This window comes from Oncorhynchus tshawytscha, linkage group LG09 (genome assembly GCF_018296145.1).
Source record: "Oncorhynchus tshawytscha isolate Ot180627B linkage group LG09, Otsh_v2.0, whole genome shotgun sequence".
Lineage (NCBI taxonomy): Eukaryota > Metazoa > Chordata > Actinopteri > Salmoniformes > Salmonidae > Oncorhynchus > Oncorhynchus tshawytscha.
Window position 1 is genome coordinate 58674833 of NC_056437.1, and position 27912 is coordinate 58702744.

At 42.4% G+C, this 27912-nt stretch overlaps 1 protein-coding gene across 1 annotated transcript; it reads left to right on the top strand.

The window, feature by feature from the left end:
* The first annotated feature begins 1677 nt into the window (after positions 1-1677).
* On the top strand, positions 1678-27671 carry LOC112258347 (beta-glucuronidase). Its single transcript, XM_024432672.2, has 12 exons — positions 1678-1945; positions 9462-9644; positions 9850-10031; positions 10335-10477; positions 10708-10895; positions 12762-12914; positions 13207-13385; positions 13753-13899; positions 24253-24337; positions 25008-25184; positions 25525-25660; positions 27011-27671. Exons 1-12 carry the CDS (start codon positions 1733-1735, stop codon positions 27151-27153), a joined length of 1929 nt encoding a protein of 642 aa, XP_024288440.1. The 5' UTR covers positions 1678-1732; the 3' UTR covers positions 27154-27671.
* Positions 27672-27912: the final 241 nt, after the last annotated feature.

The following is a 27912-nucleotide window of genomic DNA, read 5'->3' on the forward strand; positions in this document are numbered from 1 at the left end:
AGGATACACACCTTTGCTCCTTCTGGTAAGTCACGGCCATTCTATGCTTTACAGATGAAGACTTTACTTGCTCAAGATTGGATTCAGCCCGGTGATGCCATTACATCAACAGTGACCTGTTTTCTCGGGCCCTGGGTTGATTTGGGTTTGTTGCCTCTAGTTAGTACACTGTTGTCAGACAAGTTAGCTAGTAAGTTACCACCATAACTGCAATCCAATATGTATTTGTGCCCTAGACATGGGTTGCACTCCGGAGGCTAATGTGACTGTTTCGTCTAGATTACACTAATTTATAGTGTCATAGAAATACAAAGACATTGCTAAAGTAAGCAATTAATTGGTATGAAGCAACTTTGCCATATTATTTACTTTAGAGATGGCAATGGTGCCATTACTGTTACTAACAACGTTCATTTAAAAAAAATAGCTAGCATTGCTAATGTTAGCTAGCTAAAATACAGTGGGTGGTCCTCTCAATCTTCGTTAGCTGACCAAAGTTAGACTGCATCTAAAGTATGGCGACATCACAATCCAAAAAAAGGTTTTCCTACTAATTATTTGCATTCTTTTGAAATGTTAACATATTTCCAAGCCAAATCCTAGTTGTATTGAGGTAGGCTAAAGTCAGCCAGCTACCTAGCTTGGTACTATAGCTAGCTAACATTAGCTATGCTAGCAATGATAGTGATAATGATTTTCTAAATATACATAACCTGCGGTCTAGCTACCGGTATACTCACCACCACTGGGAGCAACGATCTCCAACCACCTATTCTGTAAGGGAGGGTCCTTCAGCAGGGCTTGCATACCATAGTTGGCTGTGCTTACAGGGGCGGACTTGTAACCGAAAGGTTGCAAGATCGAATCCCCGCGCTGGCAAGGTTAAACAAATATTATAAATTATAATAATGCCGTTCTGTCCCTGAACAAGACAGTTAACACACTATTCCGTCATTGAAATAAGAATGTGTCCTTAACCGACTTGCCTAGTTAAATAAAGTTTAAAATAAAATACCTGGAAGCATGCATTGTCGAACCAGTGCCAAATGCATAGGGCTTTTCAGTCTCAAACGGCTGTGATCCTTTGAATGCGTTGGGGGCGATAAAACAACAAAACAACATTCAATGAAGGGTAGCGGAGGGGCGATTTCTTTGCATCTGGAGTTATCAAAACCCAACCTTCATTTACATCCTGATACACTCAGGATCCAAACTCCGTTTAAGACGAGACTGACTTGATGACCAAAATGATCCAATTTACACTTCCTAGTAAATTTGGAATAAATGTTTGACTCATATCGATGTCACATAGGCCGTTTTCAAAGGGATTTGTTAGTTTTTAGGGGCAGACATTCTTTAACCGTTTTAAATTCCAACGTGGGTGACGTTTGCCTTCACAACGATCCCGGTTTAGACGTTTCCATTTTGCACACAAATGTCTTGATCTTTATGAGGGGCATCATTCATCGCCTGTGTGAGGCTCTGCGTAGTGGCCAGAGCTAAGCATTGCATTATTGTTGATGCATCGGGAATGTTACAACAACAAAAATCCACAAAAACAAATATTTGTGGAATAATGCTTAGAAAAATACAATGGTAAAGAAATAGTTTGAGAATGTCAGCATGTTTTGGGAACATTTGAATGAATCAAAGATTATGATCACGTGACTTATGGCTGGTCGCGTGACGTCTCTTCTGCTTTGTTGTTAGCTAATGTGGGAGCTAAAAAAAAATGGAGGGGTTTAGACGGTTAGTAAAGTATTTTTTATCCCTATCTTCAGTGTGGAATGTCGGTCATTTCAAGGACAGTGGAATGCTCTTTCCTCGAGAGTCGTCGTCGCGAGAGATCAAAGAACTGAATGGACTATGGAACTTCAGGGCCGACCACTCGCTCAACAGGAACTTGGGCTTTGAACAAGCATGGTACAAAAGTCGCCTCGCAGAGGTATGTAAAACATCCATTGGCATTGTCTAAAGAGACCATAACTATGTAACATGGATATTGTCGTTAATCGTATGTGCAGGTGGACTACGGGTCTTGCTTGTGCATAATTAGTTATGGGTCGCTATAAATTCCCCTCAATGAGTGTGGTGTGTTTGGGAAATTTGAATTAAACTTTTATTTGCAGAATGCTCTATCTTTAGTCAGCAAAAAAACAGTTTAGTAGTCTGTTGCAACTACATAGAGTAAATACATTTTAGTCCAATAAATAAGTTGACATTCACAACTAGAACTATTTGTTTAGCCAAGTAGTTGCATGTATTTGAGTAGTTATACATTACAACGGTGATATACCATGGCTAGTTTGAAAGGGTCAAAAGCAATGACTGTAATCCTACATGGTGTGGCAGGTAGCCTAGTGGTTAGTGTGTTGGGCCAGTAACTGAAAGGTTGCTTGTTCGAATCCCCGAGCCGACAAGGTTAACATCTGTCATTCTTGCAAGAAGTTAACCCACTGTTCCTAGGCCGTCATTGTAAATGAGAATTTGTTCTTATTAACTGATTTGACTAGTTAAATAAAGGTGGATGGACAAAGCTGAGGAGAACTGACTGCCCCTTCTAATTGAATCCAAAATGGAAATCTTTGTGATTGTTTTGAAATGTGTATGTGATTGACATCTTAGTGTAATAAATACACATTTCAAAACAATCATGGTACCAATAATTGCTTTTAATACACCAGATGTCCATGAGCCCATTTTAAAATCTCAAACACGTCATTAGGACTAAGCCCTCAATCACGTGACACTTCTTATGTGAAGACTCAATCACAGGACAATGAGACAGATGTTTCACCGGATGTATAAATGTGGAGCATTCGCTTGGTGTTTCCACTCACTACCAAATATGGCAGTGAGAGGAAGCCCAGTGGGAGAAGATTCTGAAAAATCTCATCAATAAAACATTTGCTCTCAATACAACTTCTGTTCCCAAAACTAGAATATGTTACGAACATGGTGGACTAACTTTAGTAGACTTTACAAAAGTAAAAAAAATAAATAAAAAAAAGTGTTCATGAGTATGAAAGTGAATAGAAATTTTGCACACGCGCACTTCAGGGTCCCTAACAGACATGCAGATGTGAGAACAGGCCAATAGAATCTTGCTAGCTCATGCTTGGCTCTGCCCACCTATGGTGTGTTCGTACATTCAATCTGGAGTGTGCTCTGGGCATTCTTAATTTCAGCGTTTCGCTATCTGAGCGTTCAGAGCGCACACTGGAAGTGGTCAGAATGCTTGGATCAACCCTACTCCTCGGCCAGAGCATCCAGTGTGCGCTCTGAAAATAGGGGTGTGTTGGCTAACGTTGGCTGGCTTGCTAGCTATTTCCAGACACAAATGAGAGAACGCCTCACTCTGACCATTTTACTCACCCTAGCAGAGCTGGTTATCCAGAGTGTTGGTGACTGTAACTTGCGCTTTTTTGCTGACGTTTACTGACACTGGACATGTGTAAAAGGCGTTAGGCGTTTGTACCGGAGTGCAGAATAACTGATGAATTTACACTCTGCGAGAGTGCTCTGAAATTGAAGAACACACCCCTACTTGCTTGTTTTGCCCACTATGACAAACTTGTTCCAATTAGAAACGACAGGTTGGTTTAGTTCTCTTGGTTTAGTTATAAAATTATTTTACTCAATAGCGTATTGAAGACTTAAGATGGCATCTCATGAAGACATGCTGCGTTCAAAACTACTGGGAACTTGTAAATCTCAAACTGGGGGAAAAAAATAATAGATTTGAACGGTCATCCATCTCGGAATGCTAGAGCTCTGACGTGAAGGTCACTGATGTCACGATTCGACCTCATACTGTTCCCAGTTAAGCACAAGCTAACGTGCTGTTTGAGCCACTCCAGGAAGTGACTGCAGGCTTGCTCAGCGCTGCCCCCTCTCATTGAGTAACTCAAGTTGAAAGGCAACTGGGGTACTGCAGGCTGCCATTAGCACCTAAATTATCATTCTGTGTACGATTTTAAAATAATCAGTTCAAGGACATGCATCTGGTCTATTAGAAGCAATTATTGGTACCGTTAGCAGCGTTCATCAACATTTTTCAGTTTTAAAAACAATTGTTTGGATAATGGATGAAGACTCCAAACTTTGAATTTTTATAATCCATCCAATATTGACTTAATTATAGCACATTTTACTGGCATGGATAAATAATGAATTCAAGGATTTTGGTGGGAATTCAGCTATCCAATTTGTCAAATGTAACATTTTTCATAGAGTGTGTGTGATTTTTCATAGAGTGATTAAATCAATGTTATGTTACATGCGCTGAATACAACAGGTATCACAACAGACCTTACCGTGAAATGCTTACTCACAAGCCCTTAACCAACAATGCAGTTTTGAGAAAATAAGAGTTAAGAAAATATTTACTTTTCTATTTTTTTAAACTTTAGTTAGTAACACAATAAAATAACAATGAGGCAATATACAGGAGGTACCAGTACCGAGTCAATGTGCAGGGGTACAGGTTAGTCAAGGTAATTTCTACATGTAGGTAGGGGTAAAGTGACAATGCATAGATGATAAACAGCTAATGGAAGCAGTGTAAAAACAGGGGGGGGGGGATTAATCGTTCAGAAGTCTTATGGCTTGTTGGTAGAAGCTGTTAAGGAGCCTTTTGGATCTAGACTTGGCACTCTGGTACCGCTTGCCATGCTGTAGCAGAGAGAACAGTATGACTTCGTTGACTGGGGTCTTTGACAATTTTGGGGGGGGGGCCTTCCTCTGACACCGCTGTATGTATGTCCTGGATGGCAGGAAGCTTGGCCCCTTTGATGGACCGGGCCGTACACACTACCCTCTAGCGCCTTACGGTCGGATACCGAGCAGTTGCCATACCGGGCGGTGATGCAACCGGTCAGGATGCTCTCGATGGTGCAGCTGTAGAACCTTTTGAGGATCTGGGGACCCATGCCAAATCTTTTCAGTCTCCTGAGGGGGGAAAGGTGTTGTCGTGCCCTCTTCACAACTGTCTTGGTGTGTTTGGACCATGACAGTTTGGTGATCAAGGAACTTGAAGCTCTCAATCCGCTCCACTACAGCCCTGTCAATGTGAATGGGGGCATTCGGCCCTCCTTTTCCTGTATTCCACGATTGGCTCCTTTGACTTGTTGTCCTGGCACTACACTGCCAGGTCTCTGTCCTCCATATAGGCTGTCTCATCATTGTCTGTGATCAGGCCTACCATAGTTGTCGTCAGCAAACTTAATGATTGAGTTGGAGTTGTTGCTTCCCCATGCAGTCGTGGGTCGAAAAGGGAGTACAGGAGGAGACTAAGCACGCACCCCTGAGGGGAACCTGTGTTGAGGATCAGCGTGGCAGATGTGTTGCTACCTACCCTCACCACCTGGGGGTGGCCTGTCTGGAAGTCCAGGATCCAGTTGCAGAGGAAGGTATTTAGTCCCAGGGTTCTTAGCTTAATGATGAGCTTTGTGGGCACTATGGTGTTGAACGCCGAGCTGTAGTCAATGAACAGCATTCTCACATAGATGTTCCTTTTGTCCAGGTGGGAAAGTGTGGAGTGTGATTTGAGATTGCATCATCTGTGGATCTGTTGGGGCGGTATGCGAATTGGAGTGGGTCTAAGGTTTCCGTTGATGATGGTGTTGATGTAAGCCATGACCAGCCTTTCAAAGCACTTGAAAGGCTGGCTACCGCCATGAGTGCTATGGCTACCGCCATGAGTGCTATGGCTACCGCCATGAGTGCTATGGCTACCGCCATGAGTGCTATGGCTACCGCCATGAGTGCTATGGCTACCGCCATGAGTGCTATGGCTACCGCCATGAGTGCTATGGCTACCGCCATGAGTGCTATGGCTACCGCCATGAGTGCTATGGCTACCACCATGAGTGCTATCTATGGCTACCGCCATGAGTGCTATCTATGGCTACCGCCATGAGTGCCCGCCATGAGTGCTATCTATATGGCTGCCGCCATGAGTGCTATGGGGTGGTTGTCATTTAGGCAGGTTACCTTTTGCTTTCTTTGGCGCAGGGACTATGGTGGTCTGCTTGAAACATGTAGGTATTACAAATTCGATCAGGGAGAGGTTGAAAATGTCAGTGTAGACACTTGCCAGTTGGTCCAAGTGTGCACCGAGTACACGTCCTGGTAATCTGTCTGGCCCCGCGGCCTTGTAAATGTTGACCTGTTTTAAAGGTCTTGCGCACATCGGCTACGGAGAGAGTTATCACACAGTTGTCCGGAACAGCTGGTGCTCTCATGTATGCTTCAGTGTTGCTTGCCTCGACGCGAGCATAGAAGGCATTTAGCCCGTCTGGTAGCTCGCGGTTGGGTTTCCCTTTGTAGTCCGTAATAGTTTGCAAGCGCTGCCAGAGAAACTATGTATGTAAAGGGATATTTATCGATCACATTTTCTTATTGTATGAGATTTTGTTTAAAATAAGGACATTTGCATAAATAAACTGCGCCTATTTGCATATATGAGTATATTAACTTAAAGGGGTGGAACAGGGCTGTAACCACCAAACACGTACTCGTCTAGGCCTACCTGCAATCACCTGCACTGTCTTGTCAAGTTCTGTTGCCTAATTCAACAAGTGTGTGTCAACAGCAGGATACCCTCGGATAAAAATCAACACGCTTGGCTCTATATTATTACTTTTTTTCTTCCACAAATGAACACCATCAAAATAAAGGTATTTTCTCTTTCTTGTGATGCAAGTGTCAAGACGTTGCGTTAAATCACCACTGGAGCTTTAATTAGCGTTCTTATAGATTCAACAGAAAGCCAAAGTATTCCATTGAAAACGTTTCATCCATTACAGGGGTATGTTAGACAGGTCATTATAAACATTTCCACAGTCGTAATGTTAAAACGAGAAACGAAAGGCACCAAAAAGATTATGAAAGTAAAATTAAAGCAATCAATCCAGAGTGATTTTAAGTGAATTTTGCATACCTCAGACTCGGGAAATGGGTGGCTGGAAAAAGACAGATCCTCAGGTGGGCGGGGCATGCACGTTGCTAGTACCATGATTTCCCCCAACAAAAAAAAAAAAAATATTTACATGAAGATTGACCACAAATATAAAAAATTCTCCATCTCCTATAAGGGGCTAACAATTCCTGCAGTTCTGCATGCAGGCAATTTTTCAACTAACCTGGTACTTGCAGATACACCTTTTATACCGAATCGAGAACAAAGAAGGTATTTTGTAAATGTCCGTGTTCAGCTGCAGGTGGTTTGCCAAAAACCAGAGAATATTCAGAAAGATGGTAAAAATCCATGTTTTGTATCACGTGAGAAATGCCTCTTGCATGTGTGTAGTTCTGTGGTCACACTGATGCGCTGTTATCACAGAGATGACTCTAGGGCCCAAAAGCCCATTTTAGCATGGGCAGCGCCATTGGACTTTCACCATTTTGCAGTAGTCAACAGGGTGGGACTTCCTATGGGTTAAGGAAGGATCACATAATTCCATCCAGGTCATCAGGAGGGATCAGCCAATGAATTAATTATACTTGTGATAAAACATTCCGTAATTGCAGGTGGCAGTAAATTGCCAACCTTTGCTTTATACCGGTTGAAACAACACATTATATAGGTGGCAGTATGAAACATTTCAGTTTGTGTATAAACTTGTAGAAGAAAATTGACCAGGCCTACTTCAAAATGGAGAGATGGCCTCAATGGTGCTGCCCACGCTCTCAGATGCCATAATGGGACATATACTGTTGGGTCCTGTAATTATCTCTATTAGGGATGCGCGATATATCGGTGAACGTATCGGAATTGGCCGATATTAGTTAAAAATGCTGACATCGGCCCGATGTCTAGTTTAATGCAGATGTGCAGAACTGATGTCAAAGCTGACGTGCATACCTATATGACGCCAAGTAAAATTTTGCGTTGCATGTGCAACACCGCAATCCTAGCCCACAATGTCTGCTGTGTGGATCGAGCAGTCATTTGAAAGAGTAAGAAAATGTCAGCGAGACAACTCAAAGGCAAAATCCATTAACGCCAAGATGATGGAATTCATTACCTGTTCTGTCGTGGGTAATGTTGGCTTTCGCCGACTGGTGGAGCACTGGTACGCACTACCTAGTGCGCTATTTTTCAGATCTTGCACTACCAGAGTTGCACAGTAATAGCATCACTGCTATTAGCTTCACCACTGACATTTGGACCAGCAATATCAGCATGCAGAGTCTGACGGCACAGTGGGTCGTCAAGGATTTCCTACTGAGGAAAGCTGTATTGCATGCTCATGAATGTGCTGGTTCTCATACTGCTGCTGCAATTTCAATGGCATTTGAGAACATGTTTGAAACTTGGAGACATAAACACACTCCCAGCTCCATTCGAGCAACTGACTGGAGAAATAAGCTCATCAACTGCGTCTGCAGCAGACGTGATACCCTCTGTCATGGCATTGTTACGCCTGGTCGTCAAAACTGCCGACACAGGCTGTGAACAAGGGATTTGGTGGAATTCTCTAATGTCGCCACCATACAAGGACCTCTACCTCGATGCAGACAAACAGGGTTTACATGAAATGATAGACACGGTGACAGTGCTCACAGAGGAAGAGAGGCCACGGACAGACAGAGCTGAAACTTCACTGCTTGGCATGTATGATGAAATCTGAGTTAAGAATGCAATGACTGAACAACGAAACAGCACAGCAAATAAGTGAAAGAAATAGGTTTGGATTGTTTTACTGGTAATGGGGACATATGTAAATGCCAACAAAATAACATGTGTGCGCAACCTTTTTTTATTTAACTAGGCAAGTCCGTTAAGAACAAATTCTTTTTTACAATGACAGCCTACCCAGCGTTGTCCGGCCATACCCGGACAACGCTGGGCCAATTGTGCCCCGCCCTATTGAATTCCCAATCACGGCCGGATGTGATACAACCTGGATTCGAAACAGGGACTGTAGTGACAACTCATGCAGTGCATTAGAACGCTGTGTGTGTTAACTATTTAACTGTACTGGAATGCTTAAGGCCACTAAAATGTTAAATATCGGTTATTTTTTGGCATGGAAAATATCGGTGCATCACTAATCTCTATGGCTGTCATTTACTTCTACACGTGTCCGCGTAGCATAGAAACAACTAGAAATGCAAGGTGTCTGGTAGCTAAAATGGCAAGGGAACTGTTTTTCTGAATATTCTCTGGTTTTTGGAGAACCACCTGCAACTGAACAGACATTTTTAAGATACACTTCTGACTCGAGAACAAAAAAAGTATCGGCAAAAACCGACCCTTTCTGCAAGCCAAAGTTTAATGGCTACTATGGAAAAATTCACATATCGCCGCTTAATATATAGATAGTATTTTAGCTAATGCTTTGTAAACTCTCAATAATTCAAAATGATTTTAAAGGGATAGCCTGTTTCAAATAACTTTGAATTTGTCACTCTTTTTTTTCTCTCTCGCTCTTTACCTGTATTTGTTTATGTAGAGTGGTCCAGTGATTGACATGCCTGTGCCCGCCAGCTACAATGACATCACCCAGGACCCACGGCTGAGGGATTTCATTGGCTGGGTGTGGTACGAGAGAGAGGTGTTGGTACCCTCTGGATGGGTGTCTGAGGAAACCAGAGTTGTACTGCGAGTTGGGAGTGCACACTACTACTCAGTGGTCGTGAGTATCTCACAAATTTTCAAACACTTCTGCTTAAGTTGCCATTCTGTTTCGCTCGTAGGATAACTCCTCAACCTCCTCTCACATGAGTTCATCTGCAATGTTCGTGCACATCCCTCATTGAAAAAGGTATGATATTGTGTAAAGACTCACTCTGGCTACATGGGAATAACAGTATTTCTTCTCTCTTTTCCTTCCCTGCCAGTGGGTGAATGGGATCAAAGTGATGGAGCACGAGGGCGGCCATCTTCCCTTTGAGGCTGAGATAGTGGAGGTCCTCCGTAACAACCCAGGTGGGGCCTGCAGGATCACCATAGCTGTCAACAACACCCTGACTCTCCAAACCCTGCCCCCAGGGACTATCCAACATATAGACGACCCCACCAGGTGACATGATGAAGAGAGTAATTGTGTCCATACAATCAATGTATGGAGAGATCGATAGAGCAGCAGGATTAAATTCAGGATGAGTCGTCACTAGTCCCAGGACAGAGTCTGGGAAACACTGCGCTATGTTATCATTTTTAAGTTGGGACTAATCTCACATTGCCAGACACACATTTTAAGATTTTCTACAGACCAAACCTAAAATGACAGGTCGAGGCTAACTAACTTTTGATTCCTTTTCTGGTGTTAGGAAAACATGTTTTGGATTATAAATGGAGGAAAATCTATGTCTATTGTCTACAGGTATCCTGCTGACTATGTTGTGCAAAACACAAACTTTGACTTCTTCAACTATGCTGGTTTACATCGGCCTGTAATGTTGTATACCACTCCTAAGGCGTATGTGGATGACATCACAGTGCTGACAACCTTTGCGGACAACATTGGTGAGTGCAAAAAAAGAAAACGACAAGATTCTCATTCACTTGATCACTCATTAAATTATTTAGGCCTGTACATCCATACCCTTTTCACACTATCTTTCCGACCAAAACTGTACTGACTCGGATATTTCCTTTTCACATGGTCCTTTTCTGCATGATTCCATCAACTATGGAATAGTGTGAAAATGGCACTAGTGTACTGAGGTGTTGGTTTCTTCTGTTATGTGGCCTAGGTCTGCTCTCCTACCAGGTGTCGGTGCTGGGCAGTCCCAACCCCACGGTGACGGTGACTCTCTCAGACAAAGATGGCTGTTGTGTGGCCTCTTCCACTGGACCCTCTGGGGTCATCAAAGTAACGGACGCCAACCTGTGGTGGCCGTATCTAATGCATGAGAATCCAGGTTATCTGTATTCTATGGGGGTGAGTTGGGCTGCATTCATAGTTGTATTAGTCTACTGTTCCTTTACGGCCTTTTTTGTCAAACCTTTTATCAATGCAAACTACATCAAATGATTATATGCAGAAATCAAATAATTTGCAGTTTTTACTCATGTATCACCCTATCCGTGTGATGGATGACTCACAGCTCACATGAACATAGCATCAGTTTGACAACTCAATCACACCACCCACACACACATCCACTTCCTGTGTTTATGTAACAAAAATTATTTTGTAGCCTTTCAGAAAGTTGCAAAATTACAGAACGTTCAAAATGTCTTGTACAGCAGATATAATTATCTGCCTGTCATTGTAAATAAGAATTTGTTCTTAATTGACCTGATTGGTAAAATAAATCTGACCCATAGAATTTGGAGTTGTGTAAGCCTGAATCTGAACGTTTCACCTAATTAGTGTATTCAGACCCTTTGACTTTTTCCACATTTTGTTAAGTACAGCCTTATTCTCAAATTGATTACATTGTTTCCCCCCGCTTTGCTATGAGACTTGAAATTGAGTTCAGGTGCATCCTGTTTCCATTGATCATTCATTGATGTTTCTACAACATGATTGGACTCCACCTGTGGTAAATTCTATTGATTGGACATGATTTGGAAAGGCACACACCTGTCTATATAAAGGTCCCACAGTTGACAGTCATGGCAGGACAAAAACAGAGCCATTATTAGGGTGACGGAATAGTCCGTAGAGCTCCGAGACAGGATTGTGTCGAGCCACAGATCTGGGGAAGGGTACCAAAAAATTCTCAGGAAAACCGTGGCCTCCATCATTCTTAAATGGAAGAAGTCTCTAACAAGACTCTTCCAAGAGCAATCGGGGGAGAAGGGCCTTGGTCAGGGAGGTGACCAAGAACCCGATTTGTCACTCTGACAAGCTCCAGAGGTCCTCTGTGGAGATGGGAGAACCTTCCAGAAGGACAACCATCTCTGGAGCACTCCACCACCTTTATGGTAGTGGCCAGACGAAAGTCAGTCCTCATTAAAGGCACATGATAGCCCACTTGGAGTTTTCCAAAAGCTACCTAAAGGACCCTTTACTCAGTACTTTGTTGAAGTACCTTTGGCAACAATTACACCATGAGAAACAAGATTCTTTGGTCTGATGAAACCAAGCTTGAACCCTTTGGCCTGAATGCCAAGCGTCACGTCTTGAGGAAACCTGGCACCATCCACGATGAAGCATGATGATGGCAGCATCATGCGGTGGAGATATATCTTTCAGGGACCGGGAGACTAGTCAGGATTGAGGGAAAGATGTGCAGAGATCCTTGATGAAAACCTGCTCCAGACCTCTCAGGACCTCAGACTGGGGCGAAGGTTCATCTTCCAACAGGAAAACGATCCTAAACACACAGCCAAGACAACGCAGGAGTGGTTTCAGGACAAGAGCCCGGACTTGATCCCGATCGAACGTCTCTGGAGAGACCTGAAAAGAGCTGTGCAGCGACGTTCCCCATCCAACCGGACAGAGCTTGAGAGATTCTGCACAGAAGAATGGGAAGAACCACCCAAACACAAGTGTGCCAAGCTTGTCGCTCCTACCCAAGAAGACTCGGGTGTAATCGTTGCCAAAGGTGCTTCAACAAAGTACGGAGTAAAGGGTCTGAATACTTATTTAAATGTGATATTTCAGTTTTATTTTTAATACATTTGCCAAAATTTCTAAATGTGTTTTTGCTTTCACTATGGGGTATTGTGTGTAGATTGATAAGGGGGATGGGGGATCCATTTTAAAATAAGGCTGTAACGTAACAAAAATGTGGGGAAAGTCGAGGTCTGAATATTTTCCAAATATATATTTTCCAAATACATCCCTCATCGCCAGGTTCACATGACGACAAGTGGTGAGGGTTCTGTCTATGAGGATGTGTATGCTCTGCCTGTGGGCATCCGCACTGTGCAGGTCACCAACACACAATTCCTCATCAACAACAAACCCTTCTATTTCCATGGAGTCAACAAACATGAGGATGCTGATGTGAGTACTGAGTAGTACCGTTAGAGGGCAGCAAAACTCTGAACCAGAAAAGTGGGCAGTGTCAGTTTTGTCTTGTGTATGCAACTGACTTCCACCAGGTGTTCTGTCATATCTGCCAAGGAATTTAAGCAATAAAGAAGGTTGTGGCATATAAGTTCTTATCATCTGATTAGGTTCTCAGTGTTTAGAATAAACACTTTTTTAAAATCTGGTTTTATGTGTATGGGACTCTGTAATTCAATAGAAATTGGTCTGTGTCAACTGTCCTCATTGCTTGCTGTGTGCGTGTCAGATCCGAGGCAAAGGCCTGGACTGGCCTCTGATGGTGAAGGATTTCAACCTGTTGAAGTGGCTGGGGGCCAACTCGTTCAGGACCAGCCACTACCCCTACGCTGAGGAGATAATGCAGATGGCAGACCGCCATGGCATCGTGGTCATCGATGAGTGTCCCGGGGTGGGCATCAAAGATATGTAAGTCGTCATCATAGTGACCGTTGCGGTTCCTGTGACCTCTCTGAAGGGTCAGTTAAAGGTTACACGGTCACCAGGTGTCAGAAAAATTTGACGAGAACCTCCAAGGTGTTCTTTCGCACAATGAGTGTGCCAGTCATTTTTTTTAAAGATACTTTTATTTAAGCCTGTCCTTTTTTTTGCCTTGCATGTCTAAACCATTAACTACTCTGTTTAATGGACCATTATTGGCAAGTTTATATACAGCATTGAACTTTTAAAATATTATCAATGCTCTGCCAATACATCATCAATAAAGTCTGGTGTCAGGGCTTCTGTGTCTCCGGGACATCCACTAACCCCCTATCCTGTCTCTTGTCCCCCCCAGCCGTAGTTTTGGGAACGCCTCCCTGTCACATCACCTGGCGGTCATGGATGAACTGGTAAGGAGGGACAAGAACCACGCCTCCGTGGTCATGTGGTCTGTAGCCAATGAGCCGGCCGCTGAGATGCCTCCTGCTGGATTCTATTTCAAGTAAGAGAATGTTAGCATTCATTCATGCTCCATAAATGTGCGTCCTTGTTACTTAATGAACATTAACGTCATGCAAGAGTGACATTGTAGTAAACAAGGACTGTTAGTTACACTGAAACTCTTCTTAGTTCTCACATTTCCAAACGAGGTAGCCCTTTAACGCTTGCAGCCCGTTTACAGTATGAAAATGGCATATTTGGTCAATAATAAGGACCTAAATTGGAACACAGTGGATGTACAGTAACATATATTATAAATGTCAGTGTCGGCTTTACAGCACTGTATGGGATTCAACTAACATATATTTTAAATGTGTGCACCACACAACCAGAAAGATGCCCCATCCCGCCTGTTAATTGGGTCACTTTTGGAAAACAATTCTGAGTGAGGAGTGCTGTAAATCATGAAGACTGTGTTCTGAAAGATTAGACGTCGGATTATAATAAACACCGCTTTCATCACACATCCGTGAGTCCAAATGTGTGCTCTTCACATTTCCATATTATAAAACTCGTGTCATTTACCGTATCAAAGTTTTATAGTCGTTGTGCTACATGTACAGTCACAAGGATGACATGGTGTCATAGCCTGGGTTGTTCTGAACAGAATGCCACAAGTCCCTAGCAACAGATTCAGCCCTGCCCACAAAGGGTCAAAAAAATAATAATCTCTAATTGAAATACATTTATTTTAGTACTGCGCTAAATTACTTCATATGTTTATAAGAGTTTATGCATTTAGCCAGCAATAAATATATATATATACTTTTACAACTTCTTTTAAGTTACAAAGCCCAGGTGGTAAAATGTTAATTCATTGGCAATAACTGCATGCACTCTGTAAAAACGTACGCAGCAAACTTGTCTGTGTCTAGTGTGAGTGAACATTATGATGAATTTAATATATTTTTACTGGCTCTGCTCTTCTCATTCAGTGACAATACATCTTTCGACTCCTCCGTTCGAGTCAGTAATGCCCAAAGCAAGCCTTCCTCTGACACCGCCTGGCATAGAGGTCCTGGATGGCAGGAAGCTTGGCCCAAGTGATGTACTAGGCCGTACGCCGAGCAGTTGCCATACCAGGCGACTATGCAACCAGTCAGGATGCCCTCGATGGTGCCGCTGTAGAATCTTTGGAGGATCTGAGGACCCATACCAAATCGAAGTCTCCTGAGGGGGAATAGGTGTTTGGACCATGGTAGTTTGTTGATGTGGACACCAAGGAACTTGGTGCTCCACTACAGCCCTGTCGACGTCAATGGGGGCGTGCTCGGCCTTCCTTTTCCTGTAGTCCACTATCAGATCCTGAGTCTTGATCACGTTGCGGGTGGGGTTGTTTTGTTGGCACCACGCTGCCAGGTTTCTGACCCTTCTCCCTATAGGCGGTCTCGTCGTTTGTCGTCGGCAAAGTTAATGATGGTGTGGGAGTCGTGCTTTGCCACTCAGTCGTGGGTGAACTGGGAGTACAGAAAGGTACACACACCCCTGAGGGACCCCCATATTGAGGATCAGGGTGGCAGATGTGTTGTTGCCTACCCTTACCACCTGGGGGTGGCCTGTCAGGAACTCCATCATCTAGTTGCAGAGGGAGGTGTTTAGTCCCAGGGTCCTTAGGTTATTGGTGAGCTTTGTGAGCACTATGGTGTTGATCTCTGAGCTGTAGTCAATGAACAGCATTCTTACATAGGTGTTCCTTTTTGTCCAGGTGGGAAAGGGCAGTGTGGAGTGCGACTGAGATTGCGTCATCTGTGAATCGGTAGGGGCGGTATGTGAATTGGAGTGGGTCTAGGGTTTCCGGGATGATTGTGTTGTGAGCCATGACCAGCCTTTTTAAAAGCACTTCATGGCTACAGTTGGTCATTTAGGCAGGTTACCTTCGCTTTCTTGGGCACAGGGACTGTGGTGGTCTGCTTGAAACATGTAGATAATACAGACTCGTTCAGGGAGAGGTTGAAAATGTCAGTGAAGACACTTGCCAGTTGGTTCGCGCATGCTCCTGAGTACACGTCCTGGTTATCCGTGAATGTTGATCTGTTTTAAAGGTCTTGCTCACATCGGCTACGGGAACGTGATCACACAGTTGTCCGGAACAGCTGGTGCTCTCTTGCATGCTTCAGTGTTGCTTGCCTCAATGCGAGCATAAAAGGCACTTAGCTCATCTGGTAGGCTCGCGTCACTGGGCAGCTTGCGGCTGGGTCTCCCTTTGTAGTCCGTAATAGTTCGCAAGCCCTCCACATCCGAGTGTCAGAGCCAGTGTAGTAGGATTCAATCTTAGTCCTGTATTGACGCTTTGCCTGTTTGATGGTTCGTCTGAGGGCATAGCAGGATTTCTTATAACTGTCCGGATTAGTGTCCTGCTCCTTGAAAGTGGCAGCTCTATCCTTTAGCTCGGTGTGGATGTTGCCTGTAATCCATGGCTTCTGTTTGGGATGTGTGTGTATGGTAACTGGATACGTTGTCAATGCACTTATTGATGAAACCGGTGGCTGAGGTGGTATACTCCTCAATGCCATTGGAATATGTACCATGGTTTTTCCAGTCTGTGCTAGCAAAACAGTCCTGTAGCGTCCGCATCATCTGACCACTTCCGTATTGAGCGAGTCACTGGTATTACCTGCTGGTAAGCAGGAGCCGGGAGGAAATAATTATGGTCAGATTTGCCAAATAGAGGGAGAGCTTTTTACGTGTCTCTGTGTGGAGTAAAGCTGGTCTATTTTTAAAATTTTATTCTCCTCTCGCTTTTGACATGCTGGTAGAAATGTAGTAAAACAGATTTAAAGTTTGCCAGATTAAAGTCCCTGACCAGTAGGAGCGCCGCTTCTGGATGAGCATTTTCTTTATTGCTTATAGATGGCTATGTAAAATATAGATAGTGTGGTCTACACTTTATCATGAGGTACTCTACTTCAGGCGAGCAATACCTCAAGACTTCCTTAATATTAGACAATCCGCACCAGCTGTTATTGACAAATAGACACACACTGCCTCCCCTTGTCTTGCCAGATGTAGCTGTTCTGTCCTGCCGATGCACGGAAACACAGCCAACTGTAAATTATCCATGTCGTCATTCAGCCACGACTTGGTGAAACATAAGATGTTCGTTTTTAATGTCCCGCTGAGGTGGGTTACCCACTCGCCGACGAATCCTCACGAGGCACTCCGATTTCCGCCCTCTGTATTTCCGTCTTTACTTCAAAAGAATGACAGGAATTTGGGCCTGGTCTCGGAGAAGCAGTACATCCTTCGCATCGGACTCATTAATGAAAAAAGTCTTCATCCAGTTCGAGGTGAGTAATTGCTGTTCTGATATCCAGAAGCTGTTTTCAGTCATACGAGATGGGAGCAGCAACATTATTTACAAAATAAGTTACAATGTGAAAAAACTCACAAAATAGCACAGTTGTTTAGGAACCCTTAAAACTGAAGCCACCCCCTCCAGCATAATTGTGCACCAATTCCAAATAAAATGCAATACTTTTTTTTTTTTTAAAGTCAAATGGGTTTTCATCGCATTTTCAACTCTGATGGTTTTTGTCACAAATAAATGTTGCGTTGGGATAGCGAATATGCCCACTGCTTTTGGCACACAGTTTGCAGATACACTACTACATGACAAGATTATTATGGACTCAAGTGCAAGATTATTTTTATTTGTCAAATGGCAACCAATCATCGATCATCATTCACCAGAATAAGACACTCTATTTATTGAAAGGAGCATCAACCTCATCACTGTGCACTTTCACCACCCTGTGAAGTTCATGATTTATTTAATCTGTAGCGTAATAAACTACATGCTTTACCATTATGCCGTGAATTTAAAAAAATTTAAATAAATATCCGACATGTGGGCTACTTAACTCTAACCAGGTTTCCATCCCACCTTTTTATGAATGTCAAGACATTTTGAGGATGCTGGAGTTATATTTTGGATCAACATGCAGATGCCTACTGGAGACTTGGAAGTAGCCTAATCAGATTTTAAAAACATTGCCTGGTTGTGTTTAAGCCACACACTACCAGTCAAAAGTTTTAGAACACCTACTCATTCAAGGGTTTATTTTTTATTTTACTATTTTCTACATAGTGAAGACATCAACTATGAAATAAAACATATGGAATCATGTCGTAACCAAAAAGTGTTAAACAAATCAAAATATACTTAAGATTCTTCAAATAGATACCCTTTGCTTTGATGACAGCTTTGCACACTCTTGGCATTCTCTCAACCAGCTTCACCTGGAATGCTTTTATAACAGTCTTGAAGGAGTTCCCACATATGCTGAGCACTTGCTGCTTTTCTTTCACTCTGCGGTCCAACTCATTCCAAACCAGCTCAATTGGGTCAAGGTCAAGGGATTGTGGAGGCCAGGTCATCTGAAGCAGCACTTCATCACTCTCATTCTTGGTCAAATAGCCCTTACACAGCCTGTTGGAAAAACAAATGATAGTCCCACTAAGCCCAAACCAGATGGGATGACAGCGGTAGAAATGCTGGTTAAGTGTGCCTTGAATGCTGGTGACACTGATTTATTTAGAAAAGTACACCATAACACCTCCTCCTCCATGCTTGACAGTGGGAAATACACGTGGAGATCATCCGCTCACCCACACAACATCTCACAAAGACCCGGCGGTTGGAACCAAAAATCTCCAATTTGGGCTCCAGGCCAAAGGACCTGGTCTAATGGCCATTGCTTGTGTTTCTTGGCCAAAGCATGTCTTCTTATTGGTGTTCTTTTAATGGTTTCTTTTCAGCAAATCGACCATGAAGGCATTATTCACACAGTCCTCTGAACAGTTGTCTGTTACTTGAACTCTGACGCATTTATTTGGGCTGCAATTTCTGAGGCTGGTAGCTAATGAACTTCTCTGCAGCAGAGCAGAGTCTTCCATTCCTGTGGCTGTCCTCGTGAGAGCCAGTTTCATTATAGCGCTTGATGGTTATTGCGACTTCACTTGAAGCAACTTTCAAAAATCGTAATATTCCGTATTGACTAACTTCATGTCTAAGGATCGGACCCTTTAAATAAATAAAAAAATAGCCTAAAATGACAGACCCAAATCTAACTGCCTGTAGCTCAGGACCTGACGCAAGGATATGCATATTCTTGACACCATTTGAAAGGAAACACTTTGAAGTTTGTGGAAATGTGAAATGAATGTAGGAGAATATAACACATTAGATCAGATATAAGATAATACAAAGAAAAATGTTAGACGCAATTTAGATTTTGGCCTCTAGGCGACAGCAGTGTATGTTTTATTTATTTATTTTACCTTTTATTTAACCGGGTAGGCAAGTTGAGAACAAGTTCTCATTTACAATTGCGACCTGGCCAAGATAAAGCAAAGCAGTTCGACAGATACAACGACACAGAGTTACACATGGAGTAAAACAAACATACAGTCAATAATACAGTATAAACAAGTCTATATACAATGTGAGCAAATGAGGTGAGAAGGGAGGTAAAGGCAAAAAAGGCCATGGTGGCAAAGTAAATACAATATAGCAAGTAAAACACTGGAATGGTAGTTTTGCAATGGAAGAATGTGCAAAGTAGAAATAAAAATAATGGGGTGCAAAGGAGCAAAATAAATAAATAAATTTAAAATTAAATACAGTTGGGAAAGAGGTAGTTGTTTGGGCTAAATTATAGGTGGGCTATGTACAGGTGCTGTAATCTGTGAGCTGCTCTGACAGTTGGTGCTTAAAGCTAGTGAGGGAGATAAGTGTTTCCAGTTTCAGAGATTTTTGTAGTTCGTTCCAGTCATTGGCAGCAGAGAACTGGAAGGAGAGGCGGCCAAAGAAAGAATTGGTTCTGGGGGTGACTAGAGAGATATACCTGCTGGAGCGTGTGCCACAGGTGGGAGATGCTATGGTGACCAGCGAGCTGAGATAAGGGGGGACTTTGCCTAGCAGGGTCTTGTAGATGACATGGAGCCAGTGGGTTTGGCGACGAGTATGAAGCGAGGGCCAGCCAACGAGAGCGTACAGGTCGCAATGGTGGGTAGAATATGGGGCTATGTGCAAAGTTTGTTTTTAGACTGATTCAATTAACTATTCCATTTACTATCAACATGTTGTATCAAGACTGCCCAAATGTGCCTAATTGGTTTAATACATTTTAGAGTTCATATCTGTGCACACTGTCAATATCAGATATGTCTATGCCCTGTGACATTTCCTTGATACTTACAACCTCATGCTAATCACATTAGCCTACGTTAGCTCAGCTGTCCCGGACACCAATCCTGGAGAGGTTTTTAAAGTAATAATGAACTGTCATTTCTCTTTGTTTATTTGCGCTGTTATTGACATAATATGGACTTAGCCCTATTTGGTAATAGACCATCTTCTGTATACCACTCCTACCTTGTCACAACACAACTGATTGGCTCAAACCCATTTAAGAAGGAAAGAAATTCCACAAGTTTACTTTTAACAAGGCACACCTGTTCATTGAAATGCTTTCCAGGTGACTACCTCATGAAGCTGGTTGAGAGAATGCCAAGAGTGTGCAAAGCTGTCAAGGCAAAGGGTGGCTACTTGAAAAATCTCAAATATAACACTGTTTTGGGGGGTTACTACATGATTCCATATGTTATTTCATAGTTTTGTCTTCACTATTATTCAATGTAGAAAATTGTAAAAATTAAATAAACTCTTGAATGAGTAGGTGTTCAAAAACCTTTGACGGTAGTGTATAAAAGGTAATGCTTTTCAAAGCTAAAGGATAATTATTTAAGTGTTAGGTTCTAGGTGTGCGGAGAATAGCTGCTCGGATTGAAGAGGAGCCAGAGCGCATTTTAAGCCTTCCTGAATAACTGGGCCTGCTGGGTGCGTATTTGGCCTAACATATTATTTATTATAGGACAACTTGGGAGAAATTATGATCTAAAACAGCCAGTGCATTCAGTGACTTAAGTACAGTCTGACTGGCCTGCTACTGTGCCTTTCTAGACTTTAAACTGTTGCCCCACAACTGATTGAAATCGAATGAAACATTCAAATCACAGGGCTTTTGTCGTTTTTTTCAAATGACATTTTCACTGCACCCTAGAGTAAAATTTCGTACTCCCTTAAACGATAATGCAATGTGGTGTTGTAGGATAACTGTCCCAGCTTTTTGAGTGGTGTGTCACATCGTCACTGTTCTTTCTTGCACAATGATCACCTGGAGTCTACTCTGCCTATCAGCTATTCCTATTTGATCTTGTCGGTTCATATTGAAAATTGATGCAGCTTTGAATGCTTTTGTGTGGTATGATTGGTAGTTAGCCTATTGCAGATCTGGACAAACTATCCACCTACCACTATGAATGGTGTATAGAGGGCAGGATAGACCATTAGACTGGTAGACTATACTGACCTGTGGTATAGTAAAAGTTATACACTATGCTTTTCCGTGTGCGAAGGGAAGTACCGAAGCACCTTGATATAGGGGAAGCACATGCAAGCTGATGAGGAAATTTGGCTAGGATGGAGGAAATTATATACTGTAGTAAACGCTCATGTTAACCAGGGGGAAAAAACGCCCTACTCTCCCGTGCCCAATTTTTTAAAAATTATTTTTAAACACAACCCAACCCAAAGCAAAAAAATATAGCTTCCCATATTTTGGACCAACCCACCCAGTAAATTGAACTTTCCCTAGCTAATATTGAGGCAAAACTATAAAAAGGGGAATGTTCATCCAAGTGTCATGACTCATGCATGTTATGTATACCTAGCTATATTTAGGGTGTCCACCCACTCTGCCAAGAGTTGGTGAAAAATGCACTTTGATAACATTTCACTTCCATATGTTATGAAATACATCTTAACAAGACAAATATGATTCATGTTGACTCATTCAGTGGGGTCTTTCTCTAACATATCATTAACCTTATGTCCAAAAAGTCATGTTTCATAACCAAATACATCTGATAATTAATACCAAGCTCTTGACAGTGTTGTAGCATTCTTGACACAACTTTTGTGGATTTTACATTTTCTGGTCGTCTTCTAATTGTTTCCGCGTGTCGCAAAAATGTACATGACATGAACTGACTTAAATGTAAAAGGCTTTATATATATATATATTTTTTTTATCTCATCTGGAATCCAGTGATTTAGTCCCCCTTATTTTAAAGGGTAAAAACTGAAATAAATTTGGAATGGATTATGATAGACATTTGTACCATTGGTTTTCTTATAGGATCGTCTACACTTAACATTTTTACACATTGGTCAAAAACGTGTTTTTGATTGGGCACCCTACTATATAGCTTGAGTCAAGGCAGAAGCAGTGTTTCTCTTCAGCATCAATCAAAAAAAAATTGAAAACAACAGCACCACTTTGTGCAATTCAAAGACCCGAGCCAGCTAGTTGTCGTCGTTGACCGGTCAGGTTTGCGTAACATAAACGTGTTTTACGGTCGGGGTGGATTGCACAGCCGAAAGTGAGTGATCTAGCTATTGAGCATTTTGAACGTGAGAACTTGCAAGCTAGCTAACTATTTTTGAATTGTGCATTTCTTTCATAACCCATCTAGCTAAGTTTGCAAGTTCGCTTTATCTAGCCTGCATTATACTTTTTGCCTTGTCGTTTGAGCTCTACTGCTAGTTAACTATGCAGTACCAACCTGCCTAGCTGCCCATCTAATCAGCTAGGTAGCTATTTCTAGTACAGAAAATACATTCTTCAAGTTGAAGTTGGATTTTAGTAGTGCTGCAGTAAAGGATCTATTTATACAGCCAGTTAAAGTGGCATGAATATGATTTTAAACCTACAAATATAGCATGTTAATTTCAAGAAAAACATGTAAGGTTTTCCAACATTCTGAAGCTTTCTCTACCCTTCATGGTCATTGCTGAGCTAGACTTTTTTTTTTAATTTTTAAAATGTTACCTTTTATTTAACTAGGTAAGTCAGTTAAGAACAAATTCTTATTTACAATGATGGCCAAACCCGGACGACACTGAGCCAATTGTGCGCCGCCCTATAGGATTCCCAATCCCGGCCGGATGTGATACTACAGTCCCTTCGTATCCAGGCTGTGACGCCTCTTGCACTAAGATGCAGTGCCTTAGAATGCTGTGCCACTTGTGAGCCCACTAAACAATGGGCCTCACGTCATTGACACAAACTTGTCTTCCTCCATTCTGAAGAAAGTTTGCGGTGGAACACGCACCTGAATACACTCAACTCCATTTTATGTGCACCAGAATTACAATCTTATTCTCTGAAGTGCCTTGTGAAAACCGTGTAAGATAAGATTTCATAACTTTCATATTCCATACTGGCTATAGCCTATTCTATCAAATGATGCCCACCTGACCCCGATTGTGATTTACACGACTGTTTTTGGATGGCGTGAACAACTAATTGTGTGATGGTGGGATGCAGGGCTGGGTTCCAAACAGTGTTCTTGCTTCAGTTCCTCAACAGCACAGCTAGGAGAGCTTATAGAAGCACAACCGTTTCGGGCTCTTTCTTGCATTAAAATTACTTAAACTGTGCACACATTGGAGAGGTGTGTGTGTGTGTGTGGCCACTTGGAGACACCAGTTAAACTTGTTACTCAAACCCTTGTCATTTTTTAATCTTATGTTGCACCTACCCCCAAATGTTCCATTAGTATTATTCTACTGAATGTTTGCAGCGTTTGTCGATAACGAAAGGAAACCAAAGTGCAGTGAATGTAAAATGCACATAAAATCAACCGTACTGTTTGGATTCAGTCTTGTCAGGTGAACTGTTGTCCTCACCATTGGTCTAAAACTTTACCCATAATCTCCAAAGTGTTCCAATTGCTACCATGGTTTTGAATATGTTTGAGTGTAAAGGGGAAGGGAAAAGGAGCATAATGTATATATTGTAGGCTATGTGTTATTGTGGAGCAGCTTTTAGAATGAAGGCTACAATTCCAAGTATTTCAAGCAGCATTGGTATTTGCTTTACATCTAGTCTGTGTGTGTGTGCATTATGCATGCTTGTTCATTAGATGGATTTTCTGAGCATGTCTTGGTAGAATGCCATACTGGCCTGTGGAATGCGTAAGAGTCGTACTTAACAGAGCATTAACAGGTGTAGCTCAGGCCAGGGAGTGACTGGCAGAAGTGGACGGGCACACAGCAGGGATTTCCTCATACAGTTCATTTACAATAGTTAATAGTGTTGTGGTCATAGTCAACAAAGAGCCTGACACGATGAGACAGAGTCATTCTTTATACTAGTTTAAAATACTTTCCTTCTTCCTGGTCCTTTCTCCTGTACTCATCAGTCTCTGTATCCCGACCTCAACCCTGTGATCCCTTACCCCATCTTGGAACAGTAAACAATTGCTCTCTGTTTTTGTGTCTCTTCAGGACACTGATGGCGCATACCAAATCTCTGGACCCAACTCGACCTGTCACCTTTATCACAGACAGTAACTTTGCCAGGGACAAAGGGGTGAGACTTCACTGTTTCTCTGTTATGCTTATGAAGGATTCTTTCTTCATAGAACTATGGCTCTCTCAATTCATTTTTCCTCGCATCCTCTCTCATTTCCTTCCCAAAACATATTCGAGGAGGTCAGAGGGAGAATTTTGGACCTTATCCTCCAATGCGCTTTGAGAAGAGGATGCAAGGAATTGATGAAAGACCAACTGAAAAAAAGTCAGTCTTTAGTCTCCCTTTGACTGTGCTTGATTCTAAAGCCCTTGTTGGAATATATGTAGGGCCATTTTGAAGGCATACCTATGCCCTGATTCAATATTGTCTTACTGCTTACCCGAGGTCTGACTCTGCAGCCACAGTGACTCCCTGCGGCAAAGTCTGTAAGATAAATTTAACAGAATTTCACGGGAAGTTCTACTCCAACTATCCAGACAGTAGTTGATCAGTGGTGCCACTTAACTGATGTGCTTAGCTTAGTCACTATCATTTAAATTCCATTCATTACAATGGGAATTCAATCAAAATGTATTTTGTAACACCATTGTATCTATAGTTCTAGCCTTTTTCGGTTTATTTCCATCAACTATGACATTTTGAATGTCATACATTACAATGGAAATGTATTGACCACTGTTTACCCGGTATTTCTGCTCTTCTCACATTGAACCCGGTCTTTCCCCAGGCTCCCTATGTGGATGTGATCTGTGTGAACAGTTACTTCTCCTGGTACCACGACCCAGGTCACCTGGAGGTCATCCCCTTCCAGCTCAACACCCAGTTTGAGAACTGGTACGGGAAGTACCAGAAACCCATCATCCAGAGTGAATATGGAGCCGACGTGGTTCCGGGGCTACACACGGTGAGTCTTCCAGAACTTCTTTGTTCTTGCAGAACCTCTTCCATGTCGTGTCCTCACAGGGCAGAAACAGACTGAAAAGGACGTAAGGTATAAGGTAAACACGTGTGTATTTGCTGTGATTTCATGGCCTCTGAGGTGAACAATGGTCTGGATACCAGTTTTTCAAATATGCTTGAACAATTTGTCAAACACCTACCCAGGCTAGAACACAAGTTGGAACCTAAGTGGTTTGAGCTTGAATGATCAACCCACATCTCTTTAGTGAAATAGACGTTTGTCTCAATGAGAACCCGTAGAAACTGAAGTTAAATGGAAAGCCACATTTTTATGTTCCCCACAGGACCCTCCCATGATGTTTACTGAGGAGTACCAGAAAATGGTCTTACAGAACTACCATGATGTGTTTGACCGAAAGAGGAAGGAGTATGTCATTGGAGAGCTCATCTGGAACTTTGCTGACTTCATGACAGCACAAAGTAAGGAGGAATCAATACAAATCTATAGTACTGGAGTTCATTGAAATTGTCAGAACAACCATTCTTGTTAAATATACAATTGAAGCTGGTTGTCATACCTTTGCTTGTTTTAGTTGTGTGTATATTGAACAGAAATGACTGAAACTCCGTCATGCCCAGGTAAGGAAAAAGGGAGCAGTAGCACCAACGGTTAGTAATGTGATGGTGGGGTAATAGAATGCTGAAAGTAGGCCAGTGCTTGAAAAGGTGCCAGTATTTATGTGAAATGTATTTAAAGCTCCCAGTGTTGTAAGTACAGCCAGCAGGAGTGGGTGTGGCACATCAGGAGGGTTCATTCTTACTTTTAGACAGGCCACTCCCCCCCCCCAAACTGTATATAGATGTTCTTCAACTGTGTTATTGACTGTTTTGTTTGTTCCATGTGTAACTGTGTTGTGTTAAGTTAATGTTTTAAGTATCCCTATATTTCTGTTATTACGGGGCTATCACTCAGTCAAGAGTGCGCCTGCGCAGGGAGTCTTGTTGTTGATGGACCTAGCCTTGAGTGGAATGGCTACCTTGTAGTGTGTTCATATAGTATAGTCAACTTTGTTAAACTGGAACATTGTCGTTTTGTCATTTCGAGGTAACAGTTGTACGTGTCGAACTGCTTTGCTTTATCTTGGCCAGGTCGCAGTTGTAAATGAGAACTTGTTCTCAACTTGCCTACCTGGTTAAATGAAGGTGAAAATAAAATTGTTGGGGTGACTCATGTACTGGAGGCAGCTCTGCAGAGGGGTCACTAGCTGGCACAGCCACAAAGTCATAACATCTGATTTTTAAACCTAACTTTGAGAACACGGCTAACCCTAATGCCTATCCCTAACCTTAAATGAGGACCAAAAAGCTATTTTGTTTTCATGAATTTTTACTGTATAGTCATTGATGTTGGTTTCCACTGATGGGCCAGCTACAATCAGCTACAATCAGTTATGGTTCCAGAGCAAGAATCATGACCATCAACATGCCACTACCCCAGTTAGACCAGCACTCCAGAATACCATGTTGACACTGCTGGTCTTAAACAGATTACCCACCCAATCCTCACTTTACATGCTGGTCTGGCCCCAATGTGTATACAGGGGAGTGAACATAATGTACTGTTTGAAGCAAGACCTTATCCCGTGTAGACAATCTCCAAGAGAAAGCAGATGCTGTCTGTTCCTTTTCCACCTAATACAACAATTTTGTTGAATTTGGCGATTGTAAGAAATTATTGTACAGATCTATAGGATTTATACTTTTAGACGGCTGAAACAAACATACACATTTTGTTCAGGAAATGAACCTTTTCTCTTCCCATCTCTGCAGCGGTGACCCGTGTGGTGGGCAACAAGAAGGGCATCTTCAGTCGGCAGAGACACCCCAAAGCTGGCGCCTTCCTCCTGAGGGAGAGGTACTGGAGGCTGGCCAATGAGACGGGCCTGCTGCCCGTCGGAGCTAGGTACCCCTGATACACCTGGATGGGGGACACACAGCACCTGGGTCGTATTCATTAGAGCAAATACCCTCACTTCGTAACAAAACATTTAGCTATTGGACAAGTCCAGGTAGTCCTTCTGTTTATCTGTTTTGTTCCGTTTGGTACCTAATGAACACAACCCTGTATGGGGGACAAACCCACGACTCAGAACCGTGTCTTATGACAACTACAATGCTCAAAGACCACATCAGATTATTACCAGAACCAACCTCACTGGATCTTTTGGCTGAGTATTTGTCTTCCTCTGTTTTTAATTCAGGAATCAACCCCATTTTGTGCATGAATGTAAATCATGATGATGATCTGTGTCAGATGAATGTGTTGTATGAAAAATGTATGTGTATTGTGCTTAGAATGCTTGCTGGCTCAATGTTAAGACTTCACCCATTTGACTTTTTCCAGATTGTTGTTACAGCCTGAATTTAAAATGGATTCAATTGAGTTTTTGTCACTGGCCTTGACACAATAACCCATAATGTCAAAGTGGAATTATGTTTTTAGAAATTGTTACAAATGAAAAGCTGAAATGTCTTGAGTCAAGTATTCAGCCCCTTTTGGCAAGCCTACATAAGTTCAGGAGTAAAAATGTGCTTATCAAGTCACAAGTTGCATGGACTCACTCTGTGCAATAGTGTTTAACATGATTTTTGAATGACGGCTGCATCTCTGTACCCAACACATGCAATTATCTGTAAGGTCCCTCAGTCAAGCAGTGAATTTCAAATGGATT